The following is a 17,245-nucleotide window of genomic DNA, read 5'->3' on the forward strand; positions in this document are numbered from 1 at the left end:
AGAAGTTGCAGGCTATGATTTGGTTTGAGTTAAACACATTGGTTTGGTGGGCTCTGACAACAGCTGGCCTTGTTTCTCTGAGATTTTAAAGTAATTTTTCAAGTTGCTGTAGTGAGTGAACATGATGACAGTAAGTCATATCTTGTAGCTGACCAAGCTGTCGTGAATGGCCTGGCTATAAAACATGTTTATAAAACCCTCTGTTGCCCTGATGGTTTCTCTGTTCCTGAGCGTGACACTGCGCTGTTTGATGGGGACACATACCTCCATCAGGCAGAGAAAAAGTGTCTTAATGACTGCATGAGGAAAACAGATATATTTAGAACTGACTTAACTGCACAGAGTTACAACTGCAAGACAGATGCATTTGGTTTGCAGCTAAAAGAGTTTTATGCCAAGGGGAAGCTGCATTGAAATGTGTAAGGCTGCTGTTAAAGGAAAACTCTGAAGAGAGACCACCTAAACTGCAGCAATGTGCTTTAAGCAACCTTAGAATGTACAACAAGGTGAGCCAAAACATTTATTTTTTCCATTTTTTTTTCCTCTATTTTTTGTGAGTTTGGGGTTATTTTATTTTTTTTTTGGTTGGTTGGTTGGTTGGTTTTCTAGGTAGTGTTGATGTGTTTTAATTTTGTTAACAGAAAGTGCAAGCAGGGAATTGGTTCTCTGGAAGGTAACATGATAAAAAGCAAATACAGAACTCTTCAACTTGATCTGTCATGCATACAAGTGCTGATTTTGGCCAGGGGAGGTGGGGCTAATTGCCCCCAGGAGCTTAGCTCTTCCTCTGCTGAAAGCTGGCATTGCAAGATTTGGAGTTTGCTAATATAAAGTAGGCTCACTTTGTAAAGTTTTTTATAAAATTAAATTGGATTGTAAGTCCTCATTTTTCACTTGAGATTTATAGCTCATTAGAAATGTGCAAAAAAGCTCGTCTGTTGACAGCTTGTATTATTTTTGATAATCGTGTTGAACTCCAGCATAACAGGTCTGAAATTTTTCATCACAGTTGAGTCCTTAGAATTCAAGCTAAGGAGGAGGTGGAATTCCCTTTTGATACATAGAGCTGAGCTGGAAATGATTAACTGAGTTAGCTCATTTTATTCCTGAAGTAAGAGGGAGCCATTTAGCAGTTGTAATACAAGTTTTTTTCCTCCTTGGCCCTCTGGCTCGATCTGCAGTGTCAGCATTCACCAAAATGGAAATCACTGCAAATAACCTTTAGCACGAGAGGTTTTCCTCCAGCAGGCTGCCCCACACCCCTCTTGTACAGATGTGCTGCAAGGAACACTTGGTTATCTTACATTTCAGAGGCTGCAATAGTAGCTGTGAGTGCCTCAAGATGATATCCAAGTAGGTAAAGAGGAATGGGAAGGCAGATAGCGCCTTAGTGAAAATTCACCAGTAAACACAACGCAAGATATAACACGACTATCAAGTAACATTAATTACTGTAGAGCCTCACTGTGTTCCTTGTGCATTTTAATTATTATTTCAGCATAATGTAATAACAAGGGCTGGTTTATAAGATGATAATAGGACTTGAGGCTATGACTGTGGCAGGTTTTGTAAGCAGAGGGTGGTTGAGCTGAGCAGAAGCTGCCCGTGGCTGTGCTGTGCTTGGGCTCAGGGAGGGAAAGGATTTCCTGCTGTAGTCACCTTTGGAAAACAGAGCCAGTGGTGTGTCCCACCCTGCACAGTCTTCTGGTGAAATGCTCATCGTGGTTCGGTCACTTGAGGCCAATAAATCCCCCAGCAGCCATTTTCCCCTGCACTATTGCAATAAAACTCCCCCTAATTATCCCCATCAACATTCCATTTCCTCTCCTTCACCAGAGATTCCCCCTCTGTGTGAAGGCTCAAGTGGACACAATTGATTTTGTCAGTAGTTTCCCAGTATCGCTGTGCTCATGCTTGGGCTAAATCTTGTGTTCAGGGGGCTGAACTTCAGCCTTCTGAGGATCATGAAGGATGGGGTTTCACTGTTTTACCGAGGTTTGCATCTCCCTTTGTGTGATGACAACTTCAAAAACCCGGTGTGTGCTTTGTCTGGAGCTCCCACCCACCTCCACGTGTGTGGCTCCCTGTGAACCCGTGTGTCCCTCAGCTGTTAGAGGGTGTTTGGGGCAGTGCTTGGCCTGGCTCTTACGGGTGGGGAGGCACAAACACGTCGTAAGCCGTGCTGAAGTGTTCAAACCACTGCAGAGTCAAGAAATGCCTCTGCCTAGGGACAGCCAGGGAAAATGGAGCTCAAGAGAGCCCCTTCCACACACAGAGATCCCTCTGAGCTCCTGTTGGAGCCTGGAGAGGTGGAAATACCTTCCTTTGGATGAGAAATGGCAGTGTTGGCTGGTGAGTCCCAGCCTGCAGCTCTGGTTTTTTGCTGGACACCGTGGAGGGACCGGACCGTCAGGGTTTGGTGATCACACAGCTGGGCAGCTGGGGTGAGGGCTGCTGGAAAGATTTCCTCTTTCAGGCACTTCTCCAGCCCACAGATGGATAATCATGGGTGTCATGGCCTTCCACATGTACCCTCCCCTCCTTTCTCCACAGGGTGAATGCTGTTCTGCTGCTTTTCACCTGTTGTCTTACGTGTCCTGAGACCCCGGCGAGCGGCGTTAGCAGCAGGAGGACAGAGCTGTGCACAGGGGAAAGCCCCTCTCTTCTGCCCATACAGAATAAAAATCTTACACTTTAGGGGCTTTCAGTGTTTAGCCAGGAAAGTGGATTTTTAACTGTGTTTGCAGCTCGTGTGTGCATGTTTGAACACTCCCATCCACTCAGATCTGTTAGAGTCACCAAACTCCTTCTTTTTTCAAAATAAAGCAGCATTATGCCTAGACATGTTGAGCCAAATCTGTTCCTGGTGTTATTTCACTGACTTCCTGAAGAATTACACCAGAGGTGAACGTGGTCTGGTAGAGCAGCTTTTTTGCCTGGAGCAAGTCTTTACAGCAGAGTTGTATTTCTCTGAAAAATATAAAAGGAACACTGACAGATCTGCAGCTCTGCTGGTGTGAGCAGGTGCAGCTATATTAAATTATTTCTTATTAAATTGATTCAGCAACTTGAAGCTTGTAATTTTTGTTCTGCTATGGTTCTGTGACAGAGACCTTTTAAATCAGGCAAAGCATATATCGTCTCTTGTAATTCCTTGCTCTGGTATTATCATTTTAAATATTTCTTTTTGTACGTAGCTTGGCTTGATTCTGATTATATTATTTATATGGGTGAGATCTGAAAATTACAGCCTTTTCCATTTAATTACATTGAGCTGTGGCATCGCTGGTATAATTCCATTTAATCCACTGACATCCGAATGAATGTGAACAATAGTTTTTGCTTTTGTTTTTAGGTCCAAATGGTTTTAGGCTCTGGTGGTCACTGTGGCATAAATTGGTGTGCTTCCCTTCCAGCCAGTGGCAGTACACTGGTTTTTTATTTTATTTATTTTAAGGGTGCCAGCCTTCAGCCAGATGCAATGTGGCACTTTGACTATTTGTGAGAAATAATCTGATTTTCCACGCCCTCGTGTAATTGCACCCAGAAAACGTCGTAGGGTTTGCCTTCCTGCAGCCTTACTGCTCCACCTGTGCTCGTTTGAGGTGGAATGGCTATTAATTTTTAAATGAACCATTTAACCATTAAATGAATGGTTATAATTTTCCCTTTTCCTGGGTGTCCCCCGTGCTGGCGTTCCCGCCGGTGCCGCTGTTCCCCTCGCAGCAGAGGCAGAAACGTTAGCCTGGAGTTCCAACGCCGCTAACGCCTTTTGGGCCTGGCTCTTTGTGTTGCAGGTTTATTCCCTTGAAGACTCCAGGCTTAGGCTTGGAGACCCCAGCCATCACCATTGAGCCCAGCAGCTGGAGCGGCAGCGAGAGTCCTGCCGAAGACATTGAAAGGATGAGTGATTCTGCAGATAAACCTATTGACAACGATGCAGAAGGTGTCTGGAGTCCTGACATTGAACAGAGCTTTCAGGAGGCTCTAGCAATCTATCCACCGTGTGGGAGGAGGAAAATCATCTTATCAGATGAAGGCAAAATGTATGGTAAGTGGTACACGTTTAGCCTTTGGAAATAACCGTTCCAGCATGAGAACTGTAAAGCCCAGTTTGTTTCTACACAATGTTCCTGGTTCTGATTTTGGTTCTTTTGGAGTAAATCATGATGACATCTGTGAAGCTGAGAGAGCTCAGCTGAGCTGAGGAGGTGCTCAGGACTGTCCAGGCCAGCTCCTTCTCTGCTGGCACGAGGAAAGCAGTATGGACACAGAATTGTCTCACTGGTTACCTTATGTAGTTGCCTTTGACAGGTTCTATGCTGTGGCTGAGTGCCAATATTTGAAGGAAGCATTTAAATGTGTCACTCCCCGGGAATAAAAACAATTAGGCATTTTTCTTGATTTTTCACTGAGTGGTGAAGACAGGGAGGTGCAGTCTGCGTGGTGGTGTGGCAGATTATGCAATACTGAACTGCAGAGTGATAAAGTTCTTGTTGCCTTCAGGAGCCTCCCCATGAGACAGGCAGGTCAGGGGTGCTTTTGTGTCTCCCCGTTCTGGTTGCCCATATCCCCTGTTCTGGTTGCCCATATCCCCTGTTCTGATTGCCCATATCCCCTGTTCTGATTGCTCATCTCCCCCTGTTCTGGTTGCCCATATCTCCTGTTCTGATTGCCCATCTCCCCCTGTTCTGGTTGCCCATCTTCCCCTGTCCTGATTGCCCATATCCCCTGTTCTGATTGCCCATATCCCCCTGTTCTGATTGCCCATATCCCCTGTTCTGGTTGCCCATATCCCCTGTTCTGATTGCCCATATCCCCTGTTCTGGTTGCCCATATCCCCTGTTCTGATCACTTCTCAGTGCTGTTATTTCCCTTTGGGAAGGGAGGATGATTTTCCTGATTAGGAAGTTGTGCTCCTCCTAGGAGTACATGCACATACAAACAGACTTATTGAGTATTTCTCAATACTCTAAAGCCTTCCTGAGGCTTCAGCAGCCCATAGGCCAAAATAAGGGTGGCTGCAATTATTACTTTTTAATCAGGATCCTTACAACCACACTAGTCACCCCTGAAATCTGCTTTTTTGGTGTTTTGAAGCTTTTTTTTTTTTCTTTTTGTATAAACTAAAGAAATTAACATTTTTATCTGACAATCACTGATTTTGTTTAATGGTTCCTAATCCTGAACGTTAACATTTGTTAAATTATATATGTGTAAGACTATTTGTGCATATCTAATTGCTGATTAATACTGGTGGCTAGTAACACCATAAGCATAGGCACATCTCATATTTATGCTAATCCTAAATCAAATACAGTTAATTTTCAATCAGAGAAGGAGCTATGTGTGCTGGATGCTGAAAACTTCACTTAAAAGTGTTGCCCTGGTTGAGTAGGAAAAAATGTGTTAGGAAGTGCAGGGTGCTGTATGAGCAGAATTTACATCCTGACTTTGCAGTGGATGAACTCATGTTTTCATTCTTCAAACTGAGTGACTGCTTTGTAGTGTTGGAGGATTTATTGAAACCATGCTAGGTTTCTGAGGACTTCCTAATAGAGTCTTATGGCCCTGAGAGCATAATTGTTCTCCAAGGATTTTGAAATCAAAACAGTGTAAGTGTTTTACATTCTGTGTGGCATAATGAAAATAATTTAATGCCTTTTAGTGGCATACCAAGTTTATTTCACTTACAAGAGAGACATTGCATTATGGCCAAGCTTCCACAGTGTTGGGGGATATTGTAATGTGCTGGTAATTCATGGGTCGTGGAAGACAAAAGGTCAGGAGAGCACCATTTCATTTTCTGACTGAAATTACCTTTAGATATAGGCAGCAGAACAAATCTGATCTTTAGGGAAGCAAACATAATGATCACTCTGTGTGGATTAAGTTAAGCAATTGTAGTTTTTGATCTTTGGAGGGAGACTTTGAGAAGAGCAGAGATTTTGCTTGAAGAAATACTGTAAGTCTGCCTTTGATTTAATGAGAGCTTTGCGACATTCATGTAAGCAAGCAGCCAGAGTTTCTTCACTGTTCTTTGTGGTGGTCTGAAAACCATCCCTAAATTGGCGTTTCCAAGAGGTTTGTGTTCCTCTGGCTGTGGGGACCCTGAGGATTGCTCAAGGAGGACTGAGGGCACTGGGATGCGGGGGTGAGGGGTGGCCACGGTGGCACCTGGGCGAGATTGGGGTGGCTGGTGATGGGAGAGCTGCCCAGTGGCACTGAGGGACATCTGTGGCTTCTCCAGACAGCCTGAATCACTTCAGCTGCTCCCCACAGCTGAGGCCTCGGATGGAGGAGGCAAGAAAGGAGAGGGTGTTTCCCTCGTTTCCCTCTCCCCGTGCCTTCCCAAAAATGTAACTTAAGGCGTAAGAGGATGACGAGAACAAAAGGCTTTTGATCCCATCCCCACAGAAAAGGGTTGCAGGGGCCCCTGGCTGGGGAGAGGAAGGGGGATGTCCTAACATTTTTATTTTTGCCTTGGGGCATCCTCAGGCTGCAAAGACAGAACTGTGGCCTGTGCAAGGCCAGCATTTCAGGCTGCTGCTGGCCCAGGGCTATGGCTCCTTGAAGAAAGCCTCAGAAAACAAAATGAAAGCTTAACGAAACTCTTGATTTTAAATTAATAGAAAATGATTGGGTAAGAAGCAAAGACGCTTCTTTTGGTTTGGATGGGCAAATTCCAGAAACTAGTTTTGAAATTCTTGAGAGAGAAAGGGAATGCACGGTAAAGCCAAGGGACATGTGAGAAGTTTCCTGCAGGAAAGCTCGATCCATCACTCCTTTTCCCTTTGTGAGTGAGGTTGTGAAGGTCTCACAGTGTTGGTTTTGCTCCTAGAACAGTATTGACTAAAAGTAAATAAAATTTTAAAGAGGTGAGGAGGGTATGAATGTGAAGGAGGATAGAGGAACACAGTCATAAATTGATGCTCACACTCTTTGTGGAAGCAGTCCAGTGGAGGAAAGACTGAGCTCTTAGACCCATTTTCATTTGTCTTGCCAAGGCTTTTTTCATCTGCACTGTTTCAGAAGGAGTACTGATCAAACACAAACACCATCCCCTGGTACAAAGCAGGGCACCCTATAATTTGTGTTCTGTCTCAGAGAGACCCGCTCCGATGAATTTGCGTGTCCTTGTTTATCCAGCTCCTGGTAAAACTCCAGCCCATTAGAGGGCATTGCCTGTCCTGTGTTTGTGCTTTGTTCCCACTGCTGGTCTTCTGCTGCTGACAGTTCAGTGACTTGTAGCAATCCCTGTGAACTCACTTATTGGCAAGATGTTTGCCTGTGCTTGTCTTTGCTCCTGGGAGAGTGTTTTGGAAAAGATTACAGGAATGAGAGCTGCTGTGAAATGCAGCCCTACTTTTATTCCTGGTGTAACACTGAAGTCACTGGGGTTACCACGGGATTGGGTTTGGCTCCATGTGCTCATTTTCATCTTCTTTTCTTTTCTTTTTTTGAAGTGTAGCTACAGCAAGATGTGGCTTCAGTGCAGCTCCAGGGACAAGCCAAAGTGCCATGAGTGCTAGCAAGTGGAATATGCCTGCAGACATTTTCTTATCAGCGCTGCTGAATTAGCCTCAATGTAGCAAAGGTGGCTTCTTTTGCCTTTAAGAGAAGAAAATAATTTGATATTCATTTTTGAGACCTCTAAACATCTCTTCAGCTGCCAGTTTGCATTGGAGGTATTCATCTCTGCAACAAAAGTGCTTAGGAGTATGTAGTGATTATTAAAAGGAAGTTTTTTAGCATGTTTAGTGGTTTTACAGAGAAGAATGAGTACTAATTAACGTGAGAAATTGCACAGCAGCCTTTCAGAACTGTGTATGTTTATTAGGTTATATGTAAAATCACTTGGCATGCACTGTTAAGGGAAAAGAATACTTCCATATAAAATTCTGCTCAGATAATAGAATTTTTGTATGATGAGTAATGATTGTCTTCATTTCCAAAGCACCTTGTGTAAATTGGGTATTAAAATTGAACTTTGAACTAGAACACTGACAAAAGAAATCGTGTTCTGTGGGCTTGCCTGATTCTGTAGCTAACTGCCATTATTTGGTGTTTTTCTGGGTTTCTCTTAAGGTAAATAGCTTTATGAAGGTAAATAGCTTTATGAAGAGTACAGCAGCATGTTACAAATTATTTTTACTATTGCTTTTAATTTTAAAAGTTCCCTGCCTCCATAAAGACATTGTTACCTTATAAAGTTTCCACAGTGTTAAATATATTTGAATGTGAATAAGGTACTTGGAGTGATGAAATACCAGATGTGAAGTATCAGGTTTCATGTTTATTCATCTGTTCCTGCAATCATTGTACAAAGATACGCTCTTGTATTTTTTCTTTTTTTTTTCCCCTCTCTTTTTTGTTCTCTTAGCAACATGCACCAAATGAGTGCAGTGGAGATGGGACTCGTATTCTGAAAGTTTTTTAGGTTTTTTGGGTTTTTTAGGGTGTAAATAAATTGTCCAGGAGGACTCTGGCAGCGCTGGGTGCCACGCGTGATACCCGTGCTGAGCCCCCGGCCAGCAGGGATGGGCAGCCAGGGCAGGGAGACTCTGTCTGCTGGAAAAGTTTCTTCTGAAATTGCCTGGGTTATGAGCAGCTCTGCCTGGGATCGTTTCTGCAACCTGGTGATGTTCTTGCAACATCATCTGGCCGTGCTTGCGAGAGGGCAAGAGCTGGTTTAGTGAGCCCAGCCCCTGGAAAGGAGAGCTTGTTGGAGGAGCTCTGAAATGTGGGGGAACAGGGTTTAATCTCTCTCCTTGGGCTTTCAAGAGCAAATTGTCAGTGCTCTGAGATAAGGTGACAGACTCTTCCTTAAACAGAATTTTTTTTCCTGGTTTTGGGTTTTTTTCCCCTCTCTGCCATAATTTGCTGTTGTGAAGAGAAAAGCCAGGTGGGACAGAGAGAGCTGTGTGTGATGAGGGTGTCAGCTCCTCCTTGGGCAGCAGGCCACAGCTGAAAGTGGCAGCAGTGCTGTGGTACATGGAAGGCACCTGGCACAGCCATGGATGGAGTATTCCATTGGCTGGGTTGGGTCAGGAGGATGCTGCATCCCAAAGGAAATGGGAATGTATACTAGAAAGTTTTGCTGAAAAATAATGCATCTGAAAGAGCCAGCACCCTTTGAAAGTGATTTTTAGCACTTTGGCTTTGTCCTGTCTTTACTAAGCGTGTTCTCTGCTGTCAGCCATGTAAAGGGGAGCTGTCAGAAGGTTGTTTATAGCCTGGCCATGGCACAGACAGCAGTGTGCCTGCTGCCCCAGTGCTCAGCAGGCACTGCTCAGCTACTGCCAGCATCAGCTCTTGCCTGAAGCTAAGTGGAAGCCACCAGGGCAGGTTCAGATCAGGCATTTGTCCACTCCAGAGTCGTTTAGTGGCTAATCCTATTTAAACAGCCATGCTAAACAGGGTGAGACTGTGTCTTTCCTTTCTGACATTGTTCCTTTGCTAATGCCCTTGTTTAGAACTGACACACATTAACATGAGAGCACTGAAGTGATGCAACCTCACTGGAAGATCCAGGACACATTTGGGTGGTTGTTTAGTGTCATTTGTATGAGCTCGTTTTTCTCCCAGCACTGGTTTCTCAGGATGAACTTGTGATCCTGTAATTGCAGAACGGTTTTTGCAGCTTTAAGAAATAGCTGTCGTGCTAGGAGCTAGTTAAAACAGTCTTGATCAGGCTGATATAGTGTGTTAGTTGTCTGCACAGTACTGGGAGATGGAGATAATTGCAAACCCTGCATGTAGATAGCATGGAAGGAAAATGGACTTGTTTATTTGATCTCATTCCGTGTCGAGCTGGGGTCGCTCTGAGGGCAAACACCTCCTTCAGGCAGCCTGGGCACAGCTTGGGCTGCACTAGTAAGGCCCCCCTTGGGGGCTATGATGGGCTCTGAGGTTTGGGTTCTCTGCATGGGGACACTGTGAGACTCTGGTGGAAGTGTCTGCACTTGGGGCACCAGCTGAGTTACGTGCCACAGGCGTGAGTGGAGCGCTGAGCCTCGTCCCCAGTGAAGGGCTGGGGATGGGGATATCCATGCTGACACTCCTTCTGGGCACCCTCAGGGGAGCAGAGAGGTGAGGAAACACAGGAATTGTTTTGTGAAGAGAGAGACTTGGACAGTGCAGGGAGCATCGTGCATGACCAGCAACAGGAAAAGAAAATATTGATCAGAAATGGAGCCCTTAGGTGCCAGCAGCATCACCACGGTTTGCACCAGCACCTGAGAGTGCTGGATTTGGGGGGTCCAAGGTGCCTGTTCCAGATGGACTAGGGGCCAGTGTGATGAGTGGTGAAAACCAGACAGCTGAGCCCTGCTGGAAGGGAAAGCTCATCCCAGTGTTCCCGCTGTTCCCTTAGGGGGTTTGCCCTGTCTAGGTGTGATAACAAATGACACTGAGGGGAACAAGGAGCAGTGGGAACACAAAGAAATTCCTGGGGACACACAGTCTCCTGAGAAATAGGTTTGTGTCCCACCCCACACCTCACAGGGGTGATCCTGGGCTAACTGTTGGAGAGTAAATGCTGTGGTGGTTGTGACATGAGTCTTACACAATTCCCCAAGGGCCTGCTATTCAAAACTAGTATGTATCTTATCTGAATCTTATGGGGATTTCCTAACAGATGCATGAAGGATTTTTTTTTTTTCTATTTTTTTCTATTTTTTTTGGTGGTGCCCTTGAGAAGTTGCATTAATACCATTGTATAATATTTTCCTAGCCTACAAACAATTTCGTGTGAGGCTCTTGGTCTGGAACATCAGACAGAAGCACTTCAGGCTCTGGGCTTCCAGATGATTCAAGTCTGGAATTTGAGTTTAAGAAATTAGACACTAATGGATTAACAGTTTACAGACTTCCAGTAGAAGTAATGGTTTAGTTGGTAGAGAAATGCTCCTCTGCAGTTTTTCTGGTTTTGTTCTAGGCATGCAAAGTCTTTGCATTGTTTGACTAAAGAACATGTTTTTGTAAGCAAAAATAATACAAATTGGAGATATGAATGCCATAATTCCAGTTCACTCTTTTGAACACAGAGAAGTGGCATGGCTTGTTAAACCTAAGCTTGTAAAAGGGATGGCAATGCATCCCAGACTCTGGAGGGAATTGGAACCCTGAGAGGGCACTGCACACTGTGGGAGCTGCTGGGATGTCAGTCAAACACCATCACAGATTTACCTACAGGGTGCTCAGGCACTGTGAACAGGAGCTGTGGTCACCCCTCCCCTTGTCTGCTGTGAGGAGTCAGTGTCATTATCACAACTGCTTAATTACAGCCTCCCCACCACCCCTTCTCCAGCCAGCTCACACCTCCTGAGCAGGCTCAGCCCTTCATGCCTGTGCTGAGATCTCCCTGCTGCCTCCAAGGGGGCAGTCAGCTTGCCAGGGGCTACCAGGTGTCCAGACCTTCCAAAAACATCAGCTCCTTGCTTGGCTGGCCTCCTTGGAGGAGGGGGACCCAAGAGGCAGGGGTGCACTTGGCTTGGGCTGAGTCTTGCTTTGTCTGCAGGAAACCACATCACCCTTGATGCCTGTCAGTTCTGGGGGCAGCAGCACAGAAAACATACCTGGAGGTGCTGGGGAGCACATTCCAGCAATCTGTGTGGATGTAGGTGAGGCAGAGTATGCCAAGTTTGCATATAATAAAGAAAATGCTTTTTCAGTTTGCCCAATCATTGCAGCAGAGCTAAAACATCTGAAGCTTATTTGCCTGAAGCTGCTTCGCTTTTTCTTACTTCTACCTTAATGTCAGCTGGTGTTTGGTTAGCATGGAAAAGACAAGGATTAATTAAATAGAAATCATGGTTTAAGTTGTGTTTTTTGTCATGCTAGCAGTGCAAGTGAGTAGGGAACACAGATGAGAAATCTTCAGCTGCTTGGATTGAGCACCAGTTTTTCCCCTAAACTAGCAGGTAACACTGCTGGCCTGGACACTGAGAAAAGGAAAATGTTAGCCCAGCTGGGTCCCAGCTTCAGGGGCTCGGGGACAGCAGGCTGGGGATAGTTGACAACTAATAATTTTCCATAGTGAAAGTAGCCTTTGGATCATTTTAGGAGGTGCCTTCATGTGGGCCTGGTGAGTTCAGCATTTCATGTTTTGAAGGAGAATTGCATTTTCATTTGTTCAGTCCTGCCAGCACCAAACCTTTCAGCACACTTAATGGTGAAAGAAGAGTTTACTGATAGCTGTCTATAAATATATTCACGTACATACATATGTGCAAATAGTTTTGTGTGCGTGAACAAAACATCTTCCAGAATAATATTAGAATAATAACGTATTATTCTAATACATTAGATGTATTTATGGGTCCTCAAGCAGGAGCTTTATACACAAGGAATTGGCTACCTCTTGGCTGGGACCTTGCTTTGCTTTGGCAACTGCAAGCAGCCTCCCGTGAGAGCGCTGTGCGAAGAAACAGCGTGATTCATATTTGTAGTGTTATTAGGCAGGCATGTAGGCATATATTTAGATAGGTGAGGTATGCAGGCATACATTGTGTGCTGCATATTTAGGCTGCAGGGGTATTTTTAGCTGCAGGAGGCCCAATCAGCGGCGTGCTGAGGAGAATTGCTGTAAGGGATAGCGCACGGAGGAGCCGCCTGCAGAATTTTCCATCCTGCCAGCCACTGGAGCTGCATTGCTGGGTGGCCACAGGAGTGCCATTAACAGGTGGGACAGCTCTCAAAGCCCTTTGGCCTGGCTGCCCCGAAGGCTCTGGGTCTCTCTCAGCCCCCATCGGGGAGCAGCTGTCCCAGGGTCCAGCCTCCCACCGGCCCCACGCACGCAGAGCTGCTGGGGATGGCTGGAGCTGGGTGTGAGGCCAGCACAGCGCTCAGCCCTGGGGAAGAGAGATGCACTAGGGCTGGAAATGCTGAGCAAAAATTAAAATGAGGTAAAATAGCCATTAAAAAGCCACTTCTGTTAAAATTACGAGGCAGGAAATTATAAAAGCTGCCCTTGCCCAATGAAGAAAAGCAGCCTGGAGGGACTAAATAACTTGTCTGATGTCATCAGGGGTTTTATGGCAGAGCTGGGAATGGAGCCCTCTTCCCCCCAGTGCCATCCAAGCTTTGGTGCTGAAGGGGGTCCTTTCACAGCTTCTCCAGTGACCCTTGGGGAGCTCAGGGCAAATCCATGTTCCTGCACCACATCCTGTGTGTGGGGAGAGCAGGCTGCATCTTCTGGACAGGAAAATCTCTGCAGAATGTGACCAGATGCCTTTGCCTTGCTCCTCTAATAAGGGAGTTGAGTAAATGCCATTATTATTATTATTATTATTATCATTATTATTATTATCATTATCATTATTAGTGTTAGTATTAGTATTTTGGTTAATACAGTTGTTCCTTGAAACCAAACAAGAAAAGGTCCTCCAGGTGCTCTGTACAAGCCATGGAGAGCCACAAGAGTCCAAGATTTCTATGGAGAAGAGAGAGAGAAAGGGAAACTGAGGCAATATTTAGCCCCATAAGGATGCTCCATGAGATGATGTGGTCCCTCTACAGAATAAGAGAGAGGCTGCTGAAAATAGGAAGATTTAATTTGTTCATAAACAGCATTATTCAAGGAACAAAAAAGTATGTGGCCTTATCCAAAGAAGTTATCTAAGAGGTCTTTACTCTGTGCCAAACTAAAATTCTGCTATTTAATTACTGATTTAGAAAATATCTTGGGCTCAATTTCCTCCTCAGTCAGACTGTTATAAATGTAATGGAATTGTTAAAGATTTATGGCAGTGTAACTGCAGGCAGAATTGGGTCCCTTATGTTTAAAACTTAGTTTGCCACAGAAGTAATAATTCCTGTTTTCTAGGCAAGAGTTTAAGAATTTTGCAGACCTCTGTTTCTGTAAAAGAAATATGAACTCCAGTTCTGTGGGTGAGTGATTAATGCTGGAGGGGATGTCTAGGGGCAATCAGAATTGGCTGGTGTGGAAAATCCATGTGCAATTCAGATTTAGGATCTGTTTGCAGATGCCTCATAATTTTAAATGTCAAAAAAAAACCCCAAACCTTAGGCCTTCATGTAGTAAATTAATATACTGTGTGTTCAGTGTGCAGCAGGCTTTGCTGAAGTAATACCCTCATATGAGGTGTGAACTCATCCCATTCCCCTTAGTAAGGACCTGAAAATTGATTGTGGCTCTTTACATCCTGACAGCATCTAAATCCTGTCACAAAAATTCCCAGTTTAGTTTTTATTTAAATCACGTGTGTAATGACTTGAAAAGGAAAAATACTGCTGTATTTATTCAGACCTAAGGAAATCTTGTGTTAGTGCAGATCTGTTTTATCCACTGGCTTGTCTTCTCTAAAGGAAGGGTCTTTCTAATAGGCTCTTTATTGTTTTTCCCAGCTTCCACTTAGGAGAAGAGCTGATCTTTGGTGTTTTCAGAGGTGAGTTAGGTTATCCTGTTTGGTCTGGCCCCAGCACAGTGTGTGCAAGCCCTGCCCACCCAACAGGCTGAGGGGTCTGGGGGAGCCCTGCTCCTTCCTGGGGTGCTGCTGTGACCCAGGAACACACTCTGGGAGCTGGAAACGTGCTGCTCTGGGATTTACAGCTCTTCTGACAACTGGATGCTTTTTCTGTAGGCCCTGCATTGTGTTGTAGGCACTGAAAGGAGTTATAGCATCAAAACAAAACCAAAATATGATCCCTTGAAAATGATGTCATTTGGTATCTGTTCAGAACAGCCAGTTTTATTTAAATACAGTATTTAGGTCCAAGGTGCATTTTTAGGAGCTCTGTTTAGGAATGGATTGAAGAGTTAATTATTCTAATTTTCCCCCAATTTCTCTACTTTCTCAGTGGTGTGGGGAGATGAGGGTTGTGATCAGTTCATCACACACCTTTGCTTCATCTCCTTCCTCCTCAGGGGGAGGGCTCATCACACTCATCCCCTGCTCCAGTGGTGGGAAACAATTCTCCGTGAACTTCTCCAAAGTGGTTCTTCCCATGGGCAGAAGTCCTTCCTGAACTTCACAGGGTTCAGTCCTTCAGGAGCAGGCTGCTCCAGCATGGGGGTCACGAGTCCTGCCCACAAACCTGCCCCAGCATGGGGGTCATGAGTCCTGCCCAAAAACCTGCCCCAGCACGGGGGTCACGAGTCCTGCCCAAAAACCTGCCCCAGCACGGGCTTCTCCTGGGCTCCCAGCCTCCTTCAGGCATCCACCTGCTCCATACCATCCTCATGGTGCATCTCAGCATCCCCTGCCCTCCCTGTGCTCAGGGCTCACAGCCTCCCCAGGGCTGGCCAGGGGCTCAGGGCAATCTCAGCATCCCCAGGGCTGGGCAGGGGCTCAGGGCTCACAGCATCCCCAGGGCTGGGCAGGGGCTCAGGGCAATCTCAGCATCCCCAGGGCTGGGCAGGGGCTCAGGGCAATCTCAGCATCCCCAGGGCTGGGCAGGGGCTCAGGGCAATCTCAGCATCCCCAGGGCTGGCCAGGGGCTCAGGGCAGTCTCAGCCCCTCCTGCACTGAGCTGGGGCTCTGCAGGGCTGTTCCTCTCACACATCTCTCTCCTCTCCTTGGCTGCAGCTGCCCAGGGTTGTTCCCTCTCTCCTGAAGCTGCTCTCTCAGGAGCAGTACCCCTGTTACTGATGGTCCAGCAGCAGGGCTGGCTGGCCTTGGCTCTGTCAGATGTTGAGGGCAGCTCCTCACAGCAGCCACCCCTGCAGCCCCTCACTGCCAAAACCTGGCCATGCAAACCCTGTCCTCTGTGCAAACAGGAGCTCTGAACCAACATAAAACAGTTCAGTCTTTAGTACAGTCCTGGCTTGATGCATTGATTCATGGTGACTTTTAAGTATGGGTTTTGTTTGTTTTTTTAAATGCTGATAAGTTATTACCTAAAAATCAGTTGAAATTTAAGGGAATAAACCCCCCTGTTGTCACTGAGGTATTCTGCAGCCTAAGCAAAGGCTCAGGTATTCCAGATATGATAGATGTGCAGATTGCATAAGACATTCTGCATTGCTTGCTCTAAGATACAGAGTCCTGTCTGCCCTTAAACCCTTTGTTCTCTTGGCTGAATGCAGTTAATTAGCAACCGTCTCCATGGCAACTGCCTCATAGTACAAAAACATTGTCTCGTTTTTGCAGTTTAGCTTATCACACTGTTTACCTGAAGGGCTTTTCACTGCGTTCAGTCTCATTTGAGTTGGCTACATGCCTGCTCACGGAAGTGAATTGTCAAGATAGAAAAACACCATGGCAGCGAGATGCTGAACAGGGCCCTGTGTGTGGAACCAAAAACATTAAAAAAGTCCCGTGGAAACAGAAGTTGAAGTTTGCAATGATTCATGTCCAGTTTTAAGGCGTGTGACCTGCCAGGGATGTAGTGCTGATTAAAATACTGCCGTACTCCTGGGCCTGTTTTAGACTGCCCTACGTGGTGTTCCCTTGCCTGTAGCATCCCCTCAAACCCCTGACCCTCACAGACCCTCATCCAGGGCCATCAGGAAGCTTCCTCCCTCCCAGCCTGGGCTCTTGCAGGCAGCTCCATTCTTCAGGAGGATGCTGCTGTCCCCTGGCCAGCCGTGTCCATCCCTGCAATCCATTTGCCTTCATATTCACAACATCTCAAGGGAAACCCGTGGGTGGTGGTTCCATATGATAAATGAGTTGGGAAGGGCAGAGGAAGATCTGTTGTGGTCATATAATGTGCTGGAGATTTAGATTTATTCATGCCAGCCATCACAGTGGTGTTAAAATCCCTGCTGTGTACTCACACGACTCAGGCAGTTACCACGGGCTCAGATTTGTACTAATATGACTTTGTTGGTGTAGGATGACATATTTAAATCATGTTTGAACTTCAGACAGAGCTGTGTCCATGTGTAGAAGCTTGCTGGAAGGTGTGAGTGTGTCACTGCAATGACAGTGAAATTTAACTGGTGTCTCAATGCAACATTTGTGCCTGGCCTGACCCCAGGATGGTACTGCATGAGAGGCCACGTGAGAAGAACTGTTTCCTTGTTCATTAATGCTTGATTTGTTGTGGTTTGTTTGTTGTCTTTTTTGTTTTCCTTTTTTTTTCCCCCCTTAGTTGGGAGCAGTGTGGATGAGAGGCTCATTGAGACTGGGGTAATTCTCATTTTATCCTGGGCAGACCAGAAAGCAGAATTTGTCAGCCAGGCCACCATGCATAGCTTCCTTTCCCTTTCCCTTTCCCTTTCCCTTTCCCTTTCCCTTTCCCTTTCCCTTTCCCTTTCCCTTTCCCTTTCCCTTTC

The 17,245-nt window shown here is 45.7% G+C and overlaps 1 protein-coding gene across 6 annotated transcripts in view; it reads left to right on the forward strand.

Annotated features, from left to right (window-relative positions):
- TEAD1 (TEA domain transcription factor 1) overlaps positions 1–17,245 on the forward strand; it is a 151,963-nt gene that overhangs the window by 48,990 nt on the left and 85,728 nt on the right. For all 6 annotated transcript variants that reach the window (XM_015631112.3, XM_015631113.3, XM_015631108.1 and 3 more), the window contains exon 2: positions 3,798–4,051. In XM_015631112.3, the coding sequence (XP_015486598.1) occupies positions 3,904–4,051 (148 nt within the window). In that variant the 5' untranslated portion in view covers positions 3,798–3,903. The remainder of the gene's footprint in view (positions 1–3,797; positions 4,052–17,245) is intronic.

This window comes from Parus major, chromosome 5 (genome assembly GCF_001522545.3).
Source record: "Parus major isolate Abel chromosome 5, Parus_major1.1, whole genome shotgun sequence".
NCBI classification, from domain to species: Eukaryota; Metazoa; Chordata; class Aves; order Passeriformes; family Paridae; genus Parus; species Parus major.